The sequence below is a fragment of the Candoia aspera genome, chromosome 5, assembly GCF_035149785.1.
Source record: "Candoia aspera isolate rCanAsp1 chromosome 5, rCanAsp1.hap2, whole genome shotgun sequence".
NCBI lineage: Eukaryota > Metazoa > Chordata > Lepidosauria > Squamata > Boidae > Candoia > Candoia aspera.
Genome location: NC_086157.1, coordinates 38538426 through 38557257, shown reverse-complemented (window position 1 = coordinate 38557257; position 18832 = coordinate 38538426). Strand labels below are relative to the sequence as shown.

The 18832-nt window shown below is 37.8% G+C and overlaps 1 protein-coding gene across 1 annotated transcript in view; it reads right to left on the bottom strand.

Annotated features, from left to right (window-relative positions):
* GABRG3 (gamma-aminobutyric acid type A receptor subunit gamma3) overlaps positions 1-18832 on the bottom strand; it is a 343475-nt gene that overhangs the window by 36882 nt on the left and 287761 nt on the right. Inside the window, exon 6 of the mRNA XM_063305008.1 lies at positions 13276-13413. Coding sequence (XP_063161078.1) covers positions 13276-13413 — 138 coding nt within the window. The remainder of the gene's footprint in view (positions 1-13275; positions 13414-18832) is intronic.

Genomic DNA, 18832 nt, shown 5'->3' with positions numbered 1-18832 from the left:
GGGAAGTGATAAAATTCTGAAAAATGTCAAAGGTACCACCTGAATTGTATGGAATAAAATGGGCCCATGAGCCTCATGTATATCGTAATTCAAAGGGTGTTTTCTGTTAAGAATAGTGATTTTAAATAGAGTCAGGGTCCATGATGTAGAAACAGCTACTTTCAGGCTCTTCCAAGGTCTTCTGTGGTTGCAGAAGGTTGTTTTGAAGCCTTCTTAGCAGAAGTGTCTTCTTTACACACACACACACACACGGCATGAGGAAGGCCCTGACTAGCAGCCCTGACTAGCTTTCAAATGGCTCTTTAATTGTGAGCAAATGAATCTAATAGAGCAAAGGATGAAGGATTTTCACAGGCTTAGTGTAAAGATTTACCTGCTTTGGAAAAAAAAATATAGTGAAACAATGAACATGACATGGCTTGTTTCTGTAGTTTTGAAGTTCTATTCATCCTTGGTCTTATAAATTATGGAAGCAATTTGTAAATCTGGCTAAAAGAAGATCGTGTTCACTTCTTGTCAGCATGGGATAGTATAGACCAGTGTTCCTCAACCTTGGGAACTTTAAGATGTATGGACTTCAACTCCCAGAATTCTCCAGCCAGCCATGTGGCTAGAATGAAAAATAAGAAATAGATGGGCAGGGAAGGACAAAGAAAAGGAGTATACCTTCCCCAGTTACCAACAGTGTTGATGGAGGAATGAATTTTCAGATAAACTATTAACCAGGAAACTTTACAAATGTTTATACAGAAGACCTTTGCATTCAATAATACTTATTCCCTTGTAAGCAATTATAGAATTGCAGCACTAATTCCAATATGGATTGGCCCCATTCCATGCCCTTGCTTCTGCTGCTTGGGTGACATTTCCTCCTAGGGCTGCTTCTTCCTTCCCAGAATAGCCACGCAGGTATTCCAGTATAATCCCTGATACTGGATTCTGTCACAATACCTCGTAGCCAGTTAAACATGGCAATGAGATGATCTCACTGGTGGTAACTGAGGAATGTGAGCCACTGAAGGAAATGCAGATGAGAAGGAAATAATTTCAAAAGCTGTGTAGAAAAGTCACTGAAAAGGAAAAAAAAAACATGTTGGCACTATCAATAGTACTCTTCACTGTCAACAATAGTCTTCAAAAGAACTGTTTTGGCTCAGCTTAAGGAATTCTCAATGGACATTATTAGCTACAAAAATATTTCACCATGACTAGGACAAGCACACAAAAATGATGTTATAAGCAGTTGAATAAAATTCTCCTTCTCTTGAAAATATGGAGGGTATACAAAACATGAACAGTTAGATTATATTAGAAACAAAGACAGTGCTTCCTAGCACCATGTTAGGAGAGGTCAGATAAACCAAAAATCGTGTAAGACTGCATTTGAAGTTCAGAAACTACTAGATAGCCTTTACCACTTTCTGATACTGTGCTCCAATACAACATTGTTTCTGAAACACCATTCATGTTTTCTCTTAATGGACCGCTAGCTGCTAAGCTAACTTGCTAAACAATAACTGTCTTTTAACACTATTTCTTTGGATAATTGCATTGCCAAGTAGATAGATTTTAACAAACATTTCACAGGGCATGAAAAATCACCGCCTTTAAATTCCCATTAAGAGTGTGAGACTTAAACAGATACATACTGCTAATCAGGAAACAAACTTCCTGTGTTTGGATAAAAGAAATCACTAAACTCCAATGGGCAGGACTCTTAATTGTTAGTCACAAATGGTTGTGAACCATTTAAAAGCTGAAGTCCACAAGACAAAACAAATGGAAACAAATCAAGGGACAAAAAAGTGACAGGAATCTTAACTCTCTAGCTGAGAAGACGTGTCAATGGACCACCTTCATTCCACAGCACTGCCTTCTGCATGTCAGAAAAGTGAGTTAAAGGGAAGCTTTCCAGTGCATCATTATCATTATATATTATATCTGATGCTTGAATATACTGGGATCATCCATTATAATGAATGGTATCACTGGATGATCCAACACATCTACAGAGCCCAAGGTTGAGGAGTGCTATAGTCACAGCTCTCATTTACAGTACTCAGGTGTGTGTGCCTACATGCAGAAGCTGCTGTAATCAAATGATTTAGCAAATTTCTGTACTGAAGGATGACTTTTGGGGAGCACAGTCATTTTTGTAATAGATTAAGATGCTTCCATATTTACATTTTTATTACACATTCTTCTTACTTAGAACATAACAGGAATGGTGGTACATTATATTAAAGATAGCTACGCTTTTAATAAGAATGCAAATGAAGGAGAGATTCAGAGATCTGAAAACGTAGCCCACAAGTGCTACACTTAGCATAGCTGCAAAATGACAACATTAAAATTAACAGGGATGCTGAGGCTAATTTACATTTTAATAGCACACTCCTATGCTTATCTAATGCAGAAGAGACCTTCACTGAATTCAAAGGGAGCTCAAGCAATGCATATAGCTGAACTGGGACAGGAGGCAATTCAGTGCTTTCCGTGGGTCCACTTCACAAACTGTATTCTAACAGAACGGGCAATTTTTCATTACCATCTGATAAGGAGAGGAGGGGCTGGTAGAAAGAGCACAATGACCAGGAGGATTGGAAAGGGATAGAATAGATCACTGGGAAAGAAACCAGCTAGGAGAGTGAGTGGAGAAGCAGAAGTTCAGGATCATCTTGCTGAGGGCACCTCAGTCTTGCAGAGGCAATTCGTATCATTTCAATTATCAGTAAAAGGGATCAGATCCTGAATGCTACAATATATCCTATCCATTGTGAAGGCACCCCCAGATATTGCTACTCAACTGTATTTGATGAATCTGAACAGCAATTACTAATCAATAATCGTTGTTCAGTGTCTGCTGCTATAATTAGCTAATTCACAGGAGGAGGAGGAGGAGGAGGAGAAGGAGGAGGAGGGGGGGGGACCAGGAAGTCTTATGCCACTTGAACTTTCTTAAACAATTATACTGAGTATAATCCCTGTCCAAATTTATTTTGTAAAAACCACATTAATATGTGAAACAAAAAAGAGAGGACACATTTAGTTCAGTTCTATGAAACATCTCCCTCCACCATCTGATGTCTTCCACATTGGTGAGACTGCAACAGCCAGAATACCCAGCCAGCATGGGGACTATAACCCAGTACATCTGGATGGTGCCATGCTGGAAAAAACTCATATGCATACAACAAAATAAGCATTAGTTCAGATGCTAGAGCTGTAGTCTCCCTGCTATGCCTAATGTAATAGGTAATGCCTGAAGCATTAGCAAAACCACAAGAAAGCCCAAGAAAGCCCATTTGAGTAAGAAATGGTATCTTATTTTCAGCTTAGTTTCCCTGAAGAGAGGAAACCCATGAGTAATGGTTTCAGTGAGGAGCGGTTTCTATGAGGAGAGATTGATTTCCTAGCAAAGGTTTTCACAACCATTCGATCCAGGATCTTGAAGCCTGAAATTAGATATTTAGGGGGATAAAAAAAAAAAAATCCCTCTAACAAGGCAAGATTGCAAGGTTTTTGAGCCAAAAATCTAGTTGGCCCTCAGTAGTTGATCTTACATGTTTCCAATGAGGTAGAAGTGAGTTGGTTTCTATTGCAAAGCCACAACTTTCCATTTTTGGCTGCAGTTGTTGTGCTTTTTTTAATAGAATGCCATGATTTAATAAGTGTAAGTTGGAAGTGGGGAATAATGTAAATCCCTTAGGGAGGCTGAAAGCTGTTGTCCCAGTCCAGCTAAATTCTCCACTTCCCGTACCACAGAATGCAAATCAGGACCCCCTTCTCTAAGCTGGACTCCTCAGATGGCACATAAGGGTTTGTCACACAACTCAGAAATAAGACTGTGCTCCTGGTCTGAGAAAATCCTTAAAAATCCACTGATGTTTAATACAGAAGGAAGCATGGTCATTTGATATGAACATGAGTGATGATGCTACCCTTCATTGCAGAAGGGATTCAACCACATGTATTGAATTTCTCCTGTGGTACACATTTACAGTGGTCACACTTATGCTAGATTGTATATTTGGATGTAAAGTTAATAAGCTAGCACTAATTTGGAGTAATCGGATGGATATTTTTGAAGATGTTAACCTCACTGATGTGTGGTGTACCAGATTTTCTTCACTGTGTCCTGATAAAAGGCTCACAGTCCCCAGAGCATTTATCCAATTATGTTCATTCATACGACAAGCATTGTTTTAATGTCCCATTAAGACTCAGTAGGAGCCAGTGGGGCTTTGAAAAATGTCAGTTACATTCTATAAACAGATAAGACCTATTAATATTCATAAAATAAATGTCTTTAACATACAATTTAGGATTTGCAGTGAAAAGCCAGCACAGATGTTCATTTTAAATAATTATATAACAGATCTATTTGTTTATGCACATGCTAGTTTAGCATCTTTTTCTTCTATCGTATCTTTTTCAGTGAAGCCGCTTGTTTGAATAATGAATCAAAAATTATTGATACTGTATTCTGAAGTAAGGTCTCGCCAAACTGAATGCTTTTTCTGGATAAATTTTTCTAAAAATTGCAGCCCAAGCTAGCTGGAACCATGACAATTTTGTTAATCATATTGCAAACTAGGAGACAAAAATGGTATATATATAAGGAAATATTTTTTGTCTCTTGATGGGGTGGCACTATCTGAAAGAAGAAGTTTGTAGCTTGGGGTTCTCCTAGGCAAAGGCTCTTGCTAGAACAGCAGGCTGTGGCCAGGACAGCTGTCCCCCAGATTCAGTTGGTGAGCCAGTCTGCTTGGTGGGAAGGGCTTATGGGTGCAATTTCATGTGCTGATACTAACCTATAAAGCTCTATGTGACTTGGTGCCTAGTTATCTGCAGGATCACATTCTCTCATTGGAGTCAGCCCAGCAAGTTCAGTCTATTTGGAAAAAGCTATTAGCAGCATCCCACTTTATAGAGGGGAAGGGGCCAAGGCTCACAAGTGCTGCTTTTCAGTGGTTGTGCCCCTTCTTTGGAATGTCTCCCCACTAGACGTCTGATAGCTCCCCCCCCCCAGCTGCCTTCCAGAGGTTGCTCAGAACAGAGCTCTTCAGGAGGGTATTTGGGCCTGGACCCCATCTTTCTTTGGTTACGGCTCGGTTTGGATAAATTAACTTTATTCTGTGTTATTCATTAGTCTGTGGACCTTTTATTTGTATTCTTTTTACTGTATTTTGTTTCTTATGAATCATCTGTAAAACAGCAAGAGTCTTTAGGGACTTGGCAATCTTTAAATGTTAATAACAATAACAACAACAATGATATACTTCCTTAATGTACAAAACCTGACTGTATGGGAAAAAGACCTTAGAGAATGTAGGGAAGGGGAGAAATCTCATCCTGACAAGGTTCAAATACAAAAGAGCTACTCAGTCTACACTTCTCAATCTAGATAGCTGGCAGAGATCAGCAAAGCTCAGGAAATGTGTGTCAGAGTAGGCTAGGAAGCGGTTGGCCCAGGAGATCAGAAAAATCACACACCAGGCATTTCTATAAACATTTATTTACAGAAAGCACAAAAACATATTTACAGGCTTGTGCATTCACACACACTCTCAGAGAGCACCAGTCTGCTTACTCGGCTGCAAGGCTAAAAAACTAAACAAAAGTCCTGCAAGCTGCCTTCCCCTCAGGCAATGCAACAATTAACACCTAAACTGAGGACAATTAAATTCGACCTCTTCACCTGGCCGATGCTTAAGGAAGTACTTAATTACCATGGTAACCAAGAGCAGGAAAAAAATGCCAAGAATGTGAACTCTGAGCAGCCCATGAGGACCAGAATAGGTTCTCTCTCAGGTGGGTTTTAAAAAGAAGAGAGAGTAACTGCTTTTATTGTGAGACTGTTGATTGTATTTGTTTGTCTTCCATCCTGAGAGGAGGGAGCATCTCTTCTCAGACTGGCTCCCAACAAGTAGGAGAAAGTGGCCCTCCCCCAGAGGATGGCTGAGGAAATCAGAAGGAAAGACCTATATAGAGCAACAAGGAGCTAGATATGAGTCAGGATTCCTCCTCTCCTTCTATTTTACAATTTTGTTTTATTGTTTTATTTACTTTATTTAACTTATGTTATTATATTTATTATTTTATACATTATATTACATTACATTACATTTGAATTTTATATAATGGATTGGGTCCTATCTTGTTCTACATGCATAGTGCGTGTTTCTGGATTTGCATTCTTGCCTGGAAGATTAGCTGTGAGTTAAAACAAACAGGATTCATATCTCTCTTTTCCCTTTGCCCCATCAGTCCTCAATTAGCATCTTAACCTTAATCTGTATCATAAATTACTTGTACCTTCTTCTGAAATTGATAGTCTCATTCTGACAGGGAATTTAGTCTACTGGGCATCCTGGCTACTTTGAGACATATAGAAAAGGTAAGAAAAGTTGATATGCAGATGATACCACTTTGATGGCTGAAAGTGAAGAGGAACTGAGGAGCCTTATGATGAAGGTGAAAGAAGAAAGTGCAAAAGCTGGCTTGTGGCTAAACCTCAAAAAAACAAGATTATGGCAACCAGCTTGATTGATAACTGGCAAATAGAGGGAGAAACATAGAGGCAGTGAAAGACTTTGTATTTCTAAGTGCAAAGATTACTGCAGATGCTGACTGCAGTCAGGAAATCAGAAGACGTTTAATCCTTGGGAAAAGAGCAATGACAAATCTTGATAAAATAGTTAAGAGCAGAGACGTCACACTGACAACAAAGGCCCGCATAGTTAAAGCAATGGTGTTCCCCGTAGTAACATATGGCTGCAAGAGCTGGACCGTAAGGAAGGCTGAGAGAAGGAAGATCGATGCTTTGGAACTGTGGTGTTGGAGGAAAATTCTGAGAGTGCCTTGGACTGCAAGAAGATCAAACCAGTCCATCCTCCAGGAAATAAAGCCAGACTGCTCACTTGAGGGAATGACATTAAAGGCAAAACTGAAGTACTTTGGCCATATAATAAGAAGACAGGACACCCTGGAGAAGATGCTGATGCTAGGGAGAGTGGAAGGCAAAAGGAAGAGGGGCTGACCAAGAGCAAGATGGATAGATGATATTCTAGAGGTGATGGACTCGTCCCTGGGGGAGCTGGGGTTGTTGACGACTGACAGGAAGTTCTGGTGTGGACTGGTCTATGAAGTCACGAAGAGTCAGAAGCAACTGAACGAATAAACAACAAAAGAAAAGTTGAGAAGAGGTTTTCCCCCATTTTTCCTTCTGAGAAAAGGTGCAGAGAGGAATGTTCTCTGAAAAAGGATAGATGGAAGAAGCACCCAAACAGGTTCATGGGGACGTTCAACAATAGAGGTTGTGGCCAAAGGCTTAAGGGACCCTGCTTAAGAAAGGCAGATGGGCCAACCAACTTCATTCCTGTGGATCTGTGTGCAACTGTGTGCTCCATTATGGGGAGATTTCATGACTAAGATTATGAACCTATGCACTCTAAATAAAAGATGCTTGCATTACTCAAGATATCTTACTATTTCTACCTTCAGCTAACTAAGATGGTATATATTTGTGCATGTTCCTGTAATTTACAACACATCTTCTAGGATTTTTGTATAAAAATTAGTTTGCAAAGCTGAAATGAACTTTTTATTATATATTCATGAAAAAATATTCAGGGATTCATGCATGTCAATAAATGCTATCCTTAAATTAGTACAGCACTGGAAATAAAGATTTATTAATATTTTTAAAAGTCTTATATTACCATTTTGGTACTTTAGTCCCTTCTGTGATATTATCACCCTAGGATATGGTTCATTTAATATGGTTCATCTATGGTTAATTATTTCAAAAAGATATGATAACGAAGCAAATAACAAAGGTTCCAACACAGTTAATGCTAGCTATGAATTATTTCTCCCATTGTTTTTAATGGAATTTACAGTGCAAGCTTCATCCCTAAAATTATTATTAATATTTCAACTGTGAAGCTGATCTCAACAGTTTCCTAGAAATATTAGAATTTAAGAACAGTGTAAGGAGAGTCCAACATTTCAGAAAACAATGTCATTCTAATCTGGCTAACCACATGACTTTGAGGAGAAGGAGGAAAAGCCAGCACTGTTGGTTTGGAATCAAAGGTTGGTAATTACCCTCTTCTTCTGTTCCAAAGTTTCAGGAATCTTCTAATACTCTTCTCCAGCAATGTATCACTCAGTTGACACACAACGGAGGAGAGTGACCAAAGGAAAGGAAAGGAAAGGAAAGGAAAGGAAAGGAAAGGAAAGGAAAGGAAAGGAAAGGAAAGGAAAGGAAAGGAAAGGAAAGGAAGACTATGACTGCTCCTTCTCCTTGGCTTTAACCCTTTGAGTCCCTGACATCTAAGCCTATTTTAAAAAGTGTTCATTCATCTACTCTAATCCTTCTCAGTTAAATAGCAGAAGAGAGGATCATTCAATGATATTGCAAAGTCTGTCCATTATGGAGATGGGTTGATTACTGATAGGAATTGTTAGCTGATGCAGTTGCTAAAAATTCAATTACCTCTGAACCATAATTGTTTGTGGCCTAAAACTGAGAGAGAGAGAGATACTGTTATGTTTCATTCCTGAAACAATTCCCTTGCTTTCAAAGTTTACCACCTTGAAATATGAATATCTCAACATGCATATTAAAAAGTTTTCAACTTATTCTTATTTCAAGTGGAAGTAGCTCAGAAAATGCTAGGGTTTTGCTTACACTCTGGCTTCATTTGTAGGTGATCACTAAACTGCATAACCAGAAGATTTAATGATATGTTTATTCCATTTTAGCAAAGCACCAGTCAACTGAGATGCATTATTGATGTGTTTGCACCACATATCACTATGTTGTGTATCAGTGTTTTGTTTTTACAGTATAATGTGTTCCAATATCAGCAGGAAAACAAAAACTGCCTTGATCTGTTTAATTTCATTTTTGAAGAATTCATCACTTCATATTACAGTACCAGACTCTTACTGACAAGTCATGGCTAAAGGACTTGCAATGATATATTGATCTGTCTGCCAAATTTCTGAATCATTTATAACTTTTTGATTGTGCTTAGCTTGTAAGACTTTTTTAACCTACCAAGTACAGCAGCTATCAGTTACAGAAGGGTCGGTTTAACTCCTAGGAGTTAGTCACATGATAATTTTTGATTCCATTTTTTTCCTCCGGCAAATGTTCTGCCCCTATTATTTGGCTATAATATTTCTTTTAGGGGTTGCTATAAGGAACAACTGCTGATAGGTGTATGGATGAACTTGTTCATATCCCTGAATATTCATTAATTTTATTGTGTTATGAAAACACAATATTAAATATTATGCATCTTTCCCATTGCAGATTTCTCCTATCTGCTATTACTGGCTCATCCATATAGTATGGCAAACATCAAGAACCATAGCAGGAATGTGCATAATATTGGAGAGACCAAACAGCAACAAAGAGACCCAGAACTGAAGGCATGAAAAAGTGTAGAAGGGGAATTCAAAATTATTATCTTCATATTTTTGTGTTAGCAGCAACGGCTTCATGACTAGATGAAGTGAGTAACTGCTCAGGACTCCAGACTTGAGAGGCCCCCTAATATGGGCATAATTTCAGTAAATAACAACAGAAACCTGGGATGAACAGTTTCCTGGACTCCACCCTTTAGCCAGGCAGGTAGCTTTGTCTATCTGTCTGTCTATCTAACTGTTTTAGGAATAGTTGGAATCCAGGACAAGATGGTCATTAAGAGCCCATACAGAAGACTGATTTTTATAAGGCTTTTCTCTTTTTTGAGCACATGATATCAAGAAAGTTAACCAAGGCACTACACTGATTGTGTGCCTTTGATACCCTTGTTCCCTTTACTGGGGAGAACTGGGTATTCTGAAGGGGAAAAATAACTGAGGGTTTACCTACTAAAAATAGTCTGTATCTAATAGATACATTTAGTAGGTAAACATTTAGTAGGTAAATGTTGAGGGTTTACCTACTAAAAATAGTCTGTATCTAATAGACTATTAGACTATTTTTGTAGCTATATGAGCTATACAAGGACCCTGCATAGTAATCTGGAGAACTGTGTCCCTTTTTTCTTTTTCTTTCCCAATCTTGAGTTTATTTTAAGACATAAAATTATTATGTTGGGATAAGGGTTGGACTACCTCTTTCTAGGGTTGTCCATTAGTAAGAATGGATCCCCTTCCCTGAGCTAAATTAAATAAATCCTGATTTCTAGAACGGTTAATAATCCATAGATCCCCATGCATACTTCTGCATTTACAGACTGGACAATAGTTTTCTTTGGAGCTAAAATGAGTTCCATTAAGTTTCAATTAAAGGGCAGTGGGGGAAAAGCATTCATCACCATGGGAACTTTTCAAGCCTTTAAAATGTTTTGGAAGGAAGGGAAAACACATCTACCAAACCCTGGAGAAAAGATTAAATAATCATAGAAATGCCTAATTTAACTAGTTCAACAACAATCAACAATCAATGATCTTGCTGTCTACAATTTCTTTTGACTACATCTTAAAAATGACTTACTATCATATATAAATGAAAAATGGCATCAACAATGAATGACAGAAATGTAAAAAGCAGCTGCAAATTAATATTTATTTGTGCATTTATTAAGCAATTAGGATTGGAGAATGGGAGACAAGTGAAAAGACAGATGGACAGAAATAAAAAATCCAATTTACTTGTTTTAGACTCCATGACAGTGGCAGATTTTTATAAGACTGAAATCTATATATGACTTGAGAATGCATCTATCAAAAGTTGCAGATTACCCAATAAACTGGGCTATTCATCACAACATTTTCAGAAATAGCACAGTGAATTTGCCTTAATGCAGATATGTTCTCAAACAGCAACAGAATATGTATTAAAATCCTAACTCTCCTTCAATTTAGCAGATGGTCAGGGCTGCCACACGAGCAACACCAAATCACCTTGATGGGTCAGACCAATATCTATCTGATCCAAGATTTTGCTACAATACCAGCAAGCTAGATACCACTGGATGATCAAACACTGCACTTGCAGCTGGTTGCCACACCCAGATCTGATTATCAAAAATATACTGTTTCTGCAAATGACCATTCACTTAGTTATCAAGGTCAGTAGTTGTCAATTATCCATTAAGTTATGAAACAATGAACTAAGAGGCACTGATAGTGAATTTTATAAGCAAATCATAATCTGAAGAGAAACTTCTACTTTTTTATTTAATTAGATAACACCTGTCCTCTAAAATTATTATTATGAAGGAAAGAAAAGAGATGTCTTTATTACTTGTCCACCCTAGGGTTGGCAAAACACATGTGAAGAAACCAAGCATTCTTCTGAACCTGGTGCTTGAAGAGTGAGGCACTGGTCCTCCTGAAGGTTCAGCTCAGGATCTTTCAAGGGTCTTCCCACATTATCTGCATATATATGTGCATGTATAGCAGAGAGGTTTTCTGGAATTGGCATGTCAAACATTTGCGTACTTTGTTTTCTTCATAAAGTGTACCCCTCTGAATGGTCCACTTTAAGTTCATGAAACCAAGAAACTCCAGTCTGTTTAGAGCAGCCTTTCTCAACTTTTTGACCCTGGAGGAACCCTTGAAATATTTTTCATGCCTCAGGGAACACATTCAGGTTCAAATATAGGCCCAAAGTTACAAAATTATTTTATTTGTTTCATGTATAGGCCTGTATATATGCATTAACAGTGTTCATAAACTGAAAATAAAGAATGAAATATACTTCTTTAATGTGAAGTTGCCTGAATTTGAAATAACTTTTTAAATAAATTGTGATCTCCCAGGGAACCCCTAGTGACCTCTCACAGAACCCTAGGGTTCCATGGAACCCTGCTTGAGAAACCCTGCCAGAGACATTTTTATTTTATTTATTTATTTATCAAGTTTTCATCACCGCCCATCTCCCCCCACAAGGAGGGACTCTGGGTGGTTGTTGGTGACATGGTAGTGCCTTTGCCAATTCCATGACATTCTTTTTCTCATTACCATCCCTTTTCTGATAATGACTAACACTAATGAAGTCTAATAATTAATTTGTGTTTCTTTACTTTCATTCCATTCATTTCCTATGATTTTTCTATCACAGCATCTACATCTCTTTCTGAATAGACAATGCAGACCTTGCCCAGAGTCTATTTGGATTGGAACAGGCTATAAACATTGTATAATAAAAAAATAAATATATTAAGTAAATAAATTAAATACATTAGGATATACATATACATTTCATGCATTTACAACAGTAATATATAAATGATGTTTGTATTACAGTGAATTGGTCATCACCTGTTCAATGTAGGAAGCAAGGATTATCTAAACTTGGCTTTTTCAGTCTGTCCTTTATTAGTCTTTTATTACAGTCATTGATCAGTATTACATTTAGAAAAGCATAAAGGTTAAGACATACTGGATAAACTAAACCAAAATATTACAAAATAAAATTTGGTTAAATAATAATAAAATAAACAGCCATGTCTAAATGATCAATATAATTGATGGCAATGAATTTTACAGACAATAAAACAAATTTGGCCACATTCAAAGAAACTGAATCATACTGGTCTGCTAACATTAATTGTACATAAAATAAATTTGTATGCTGGTCTATGACTGTAATAAAGATTTGATTTGATGATCTAGAAATTTAGTTAATAAAGGGGTTATAAAATGTAACTGTGCATCTTTACAGAATGAACAGTAAAGTCATACATTGGTCTGTGTTCCACCATCCCTTTACCACAAGGACAATCTTGAAGAATAGGGAATTTTCCTAAACCTTCCTTCAAGTTCATCTCTTGGCAGTGCATTAAAGCAAGTGAAGGTTAATGCTTTCCTAGGTTTGGGAACAGTTACCTGATTTAGATAACTTGCTGGTCTAAAATGAGAAGAACAGCTACTCAGAAACACATCTGTAGGAAGAGCCGACAAATCTAGCTGCCTATCTATATCCGACACACGTTGCTTTAAATTATCCATCGCCTTTTTGTAACCCATTATCAGTAATATGTCCCATGACAGGCTACAGCTCTGTAATTTTTGATGAATTGCTCTCCAAACTAATTCAAAATTATCCACAAGAATTAAGGGGTTGGCTCTCTCCTCCTGCCTCCTGTTATTTATGCAGGTATGTATATTTATCGATAGACAAAATCCACACTCTAGACTGTTGTGCTGTCTTGACTGTGATCCCAAGTTATTCTAGACAGAAAAATGGATGCAGTGATTCTCTCAAGCTTCAGAGCAGGAAATTCCAATTTATTGCATGCCTACCTGCTGATGTTTGCACAATATGAGAAGTATTTCTGAGTCCCATGAAGTCAAACTGATAAAGTCTCCAAGATTTCTGATCTGCAGCTTCGACTGAGTTTTTTCTCCATCTGTAAATCATTTCTTCTTGTGGATAGCCATCTGTAAATAAAAGTCAGCATCAAATATCTGATAAATGTTTCATAATGTGAAAACTGTGCACCGTATTTAACTGAATAAATAGGTTAAGGAAAGAAACCCTTTTCCACATTAATGTACTGTATGCAAAGATGCCAAGTTACCTCTGCAGGGTAAGGAGATATGAAACATGCTGAACATCGGAAAGCACTACACAAATGCCAACCACTGTTGCTGCTACTGTCCTAAGCAGGCCTTAGGGAGCTAGGGAGTTGTGCCTGATGATGATGATGATGATGATGGTGATGATGATTATCCTCCTCCTCCTCCTCCTCCTCCTCCTCCCAGACACTGTAAAATAGTTTCCTTTAAAAGGCCAGTCTAAGCCTAATCATATGTCCTCTGGAAAACTTGTTTGTTTGTTTGCTTATTTCAATTGATATGGCTGCCCATATCACATATGTAACTCTAGGCAGCTTAGAAGATAAAACAGCAAAAGACAAAACTCATGTAAATAAAATTGAACAATTAAAACCGATTAACCAAAGACATAAAACATGCAGGAGAGGGCCAACCAACAGCTCAGCCATCTCACAGGCTCCCCACCTCCATGGGATCCTCAGGCCTGATGGCACAGCCATGTCTTCAGAGACTTCCTAAAGGCCAGCAGGGTTGGGGCCAATCTAACCTCAGGGAAGATGATGATCCAGAGGATGGGGGCCATGGCAGAAAAGGCTCTCCTCCTGGGTCCCATCAGATGAAACTCATTCACAGATGGGACCCATAGCATGTCCCTTCTGTTGATCTGATGGGATGGGTAAATGTAACCAGGGAGAGGTGGTCCCTCACATAATACAGCCCTCTGCCATGTAGGACTTTATAGGTAATAACCAGCACTTTGAATTGAACCTGGAAGCAAACTGGCAACCAATCCAGCTAGCAGAGCAGAGTTGTGACATGTGCTGATCTTGGTGTGCACATAACTGCCTGCACCACTGTCTTCTGCATCAGCTGTAGCTTCTGGATGTTTTTTAAAGACAGCCCCACATACCGTGAATTACAGTAATCCATCCAGGAGGTGACCAGGACATGAGAGACAGAGAGTAGGGCCTTCTAATCTAGGAATGGGTGCACACAACCCAAAGTTGCACAAAGGCACTCCTAGCACCAACTGGCACCTGCTCTTCGAGCAGGAGTCATGAGTCCAAAAGGGCCCCTAGATTGTGACAGGGTCTGTTTGGGGCAGTGCCACCCTATTCAGCACCAATGGTGGTAAATGGAAGCAAGAATGACATACATGACTCCATCATAACTTGAATTGTACTTATCAGTTGCTAGAGGTGTTTCGAAGGCTCTGAAGTCAGATCCCTCTAAGAACATATGGACTGCTTTGCCTGATGCCTTGATGGCCTTCAGTTCAGTGTATCTTGCAGATATGTGTGTCTTTGTAGTATGGATAATTTGCATTAAGCCCTAAATGATTCTCCCAGGCATTGGCATCCCCAGCTAAACAGATCTTGAATTACTGACTTGAGAATAAATCCTGCATGAGAGTACTGAGCTACAAACAACCATTGTTTGATTAAGACAGCTTTCTGTAGGATGTTTTTTTGAAGCTCAATCAAATATTTCAAACTTTTCTATGAATTTAACTGCAGGTCTTCACCTCCTCAGCTTTAGCAGGCTACTGTATCTAAATAATAACTGTATATTGTTTTGTGCTTTAAAAACATATCTAGGCTGTAGAAACACTTCTGGAATTTCCAAGTTTGTAGACTGTACCTTGTACTCTTTCTCTAATTACAATTATCTTTATCTTCCTATGGTATATAACCTAATAATTCACATACAATTTTATGAACTCTTGCTATATTTAATTAATCCATTTTCTCAAGTTGCTCTATAGCACAAGAGATGCCCACAAGACATTAATCTGTTATCTCTTAAAATTATTTATAAGTTTCTTTGGAGTGTGGCATTCATTTATTTTCAATCACAGTTATCATATTGTAGGTTTTTTTTTTCAAGTATGAATCAAAACTATTTATAGTTCATGTTATTGACTGGTAAAAAGGCCAAGAAGATAATTTACTGTATTGCCAGGTAGATTATATTAACAGATTTATAGCTAAGCAAGTAGGCTTTAAGATATGCATTACAGTATTTATATCTCCCTGAAGAATTAGTGATTTTAGGATTCAAATTCACTTCATTTTCAGTGTACTGTTACTTATTTCTCCTTTCCTGCTTTAGCTTTCCTGCATTAATTGGGACCCCTTAACCTTGTTTATATATATATATATATATATATATATATATATATATATATATCTATATCTCATAAGAGTTAACCCATAAGACTGTATTGAACCATCAGTGGATTCAGAGTTCAAGAGTAATCAAATGAAAGTAGAAATGTTATGAACCAAAATCTGTATAGAAGATTTACATACCGGAATTGCTCCAGTCATAAGACTGTGATGACACAAAATGGGAAATCACCATCTTGCAAATAGCATAGGCTACATGCACTAAATCACAAGACAAACACTTCCATAAGGTTTATAACAAATCATGAGCCTATATTCATGTGGGTGTTTGGATCAGGAGTACTAAAACTATCAACTGAATTTTTAATTTAGATTGACATAATTGTCAGGATCTTTAGACTTCATCCAATACAACTTGTTACCACCACAGAATAACAGAATGTTATAGTATTCATAATAAATTGCCATGCAATCCCTTCTGAGGCTCTTTTCAGTCTGTCTGACTGTAAAAACTCATTTTGTGGAGTCCTTGGTGCTCTCTGAGCCTTCTTGTTTTCTTGCAGATGTTTCATTGCCAGACTAGGCAACATCTTCAGTGCAAAGAGGGAGTGGGCCTTGCTCTCTCTTTATATACTGTGGTTTGTCCAGCTTGTGCTGGTGGAAGTGTTGTTCTTTCCTTGGGAGTTCCTTGATTGGGCTGTTGTTTGCTGCTTGGTTGATTGACTCATTTTCCATGTAGAAATTCCCCCAATGTTTCTCTTGCAGAGTGCTGGAAAGCATTTGGCCCAGAGAGATCAGAAAAATCACACACCAGGCATTTCTATAAAAATAAATTTATTTACAGAAAGCTCAAAAACATATTTACAGGCTTGTGCATTCACACACGCGCTCAGAAAGAACCGGGCTACTTACTTGGCTGCAAAAGCGAAACTAAACAAGTAACAAGCAAGCTGCCCTCCCCCAGGCAATGCAGCTATTAACACCCAAACTGAGGACAATTAAATTCGACCTCTTCACCCTGCCGATACTTAAGGAAGTACTCAATTACCATGGTAACCTTAATGGCTCTACAGCCAAAAGCAGAAAAAAACAAACAAATACCAACAATTTCATTGTCATGTCCTTTCTTTTATTTCGAAGTCATTATTTTGGCTTCCCTCACTAAAGGAACATAGAACTAATCTGTTTTATCAACCACAGTCCTCCTAATATTTTAAAGTGATTATAATTATTTCTTCACCTAATATCTTTTCTAGGTGAAATATATCTGACTTTTAACCTTTTCTTGCATATCTTTTATCTAAGCCCCTTTGCCTCATTATATATTGTGATATCATCTGGCAACAAATAAAAGAACCTTTCTATTATTCTACCAGACTAGAGTCAAGCCTTCATTTCTATTTAAATTTTTATAGGTTATATTTGTGCTACAAATTTAGTCATTTGAACATCATGTTTTTCCCTTCTATTGGCCCTAATGGAGAGGTGTGGGGAAAGAATTAATCACTGATATAGAACAATTAAATGGTGGTTAAATCTGTCAGTGTTCATCCTGCTCAGTATTTCACTTTCTCAATTGTTCTGCATGACTTTATAAATTGGGGTAAGGGGGAGATTTACATATCATATTGTATATATTTATATAGAACAACTTTTCTCTTTCATGGTGTGTGCACTTTTAGAACATGTACTTTTTGCAACTTTTCTCTAATATAATATGCATTCTTGGTGTTAAGGTGCATATTTTTGTGTGCATTTCTGACTCACAGACTGTCACAAAATTCTAAAAATCATTCTGGTTTTCATGTAGACTCAGAAGGTGTGAATTGGGTATATAACCATAAAAATGAAATATCTTAACTGTCCCTAGAACAAAATGATTAATTATAGCTTTTTTTTTCATCTCTTCATCGTCATTCTTGCGCTTTCAGGCATACTTTTCTCCCACAGCCACAGTTCTTCTTTTAAGTGAGATGGAACAGTTAAAGAATAAGGATAATGGAGCAATCACCATTCCTGTGTTAGGTACCTATGTAGACATTGACTTTATTTTACCAAAAATGGCTTAGGTACAGTATCCCCTAGGTTTCTATGGCAGATCAAATAGCTACCTGGTCACACATGTCGGGATCCTATCACACTGATATAATTCAAAAGGAGGTAATGGATGTAGTTCTGAAGTCCCGGCATTCTCCCTTCTATCTTGTTTCATTGCAGTTAACTATCATCATACATTATGAAAGCCAGCATTCTTCCATGGCCCAAAATCACAAATTGAGCATTGTTTGTGCTGTTGGCATAATCAGCCTTGTTGTGCCCACAATCCAGCACCACCCAGACTGGAAACAATGATCACATGTGTAGGATTGCCAGGTGTAGTGTGGATAAAGCTGTTTCCACCAAGTTAAAAATTAAACGTTCTGTTAAATATTGTTCACATGCTTTAAAGTGTGAAAGAGCTGTGCATACATACTGTATAAATAGCTTACAGGAAGCCATTCCCAATATTTCTGCCTCAGTCATAATAAAAGGCTGTGTTGATGAGCTCCTGCCAACAAGTAAAAGCTTGCTGGGCCTGTACCCTGCCTGTGGATTTCATATATTCATTCACAATCATTTCTTATTTCCTGCTGGCAAATGATAGGAGTCTCAACTATTCTTCAGCCAAATTAGGTGGGTGGTCAGTCAAAACGCTAATTGCACAAAATCCTTCCATTATTTTGCTGGCATGTTATTCTTTATGTTTGTTCAGCCCATCAGAGCTAATTCAGCTATGAAGGCTGTTCAGAAAATTATTCTTCATGGCAACATATTACAAGGAGCTTGTAATGTCTGAGACATCTCTCACTGTGCTGGGTTTCTGGGCCATCCTTGCACAGTCCCTTTTTTTCCTTATTTAAAGAAAACACTTTGCTGAAGTAGAAGTTCTCAGGAGGTAGTGATTGTTATTCTCTCTGTGCCTTTCTCATTCCTGATCCTTCCCTTTTGTAGGTGTTGTAACAAATTAATTTGTAGGCAAGACTTAGGCAGCTTCCAACCAGATATATCACCAGCATATATAATTGTCCTGTCATAGTCAGATCACTTTCTGGTTGCCCTGCAGTGGATTATCTAGACCCCCTGGCCAGCCAAGTGATGATGTGGATATTCCAAATATTCCTGCTGATCCAAAA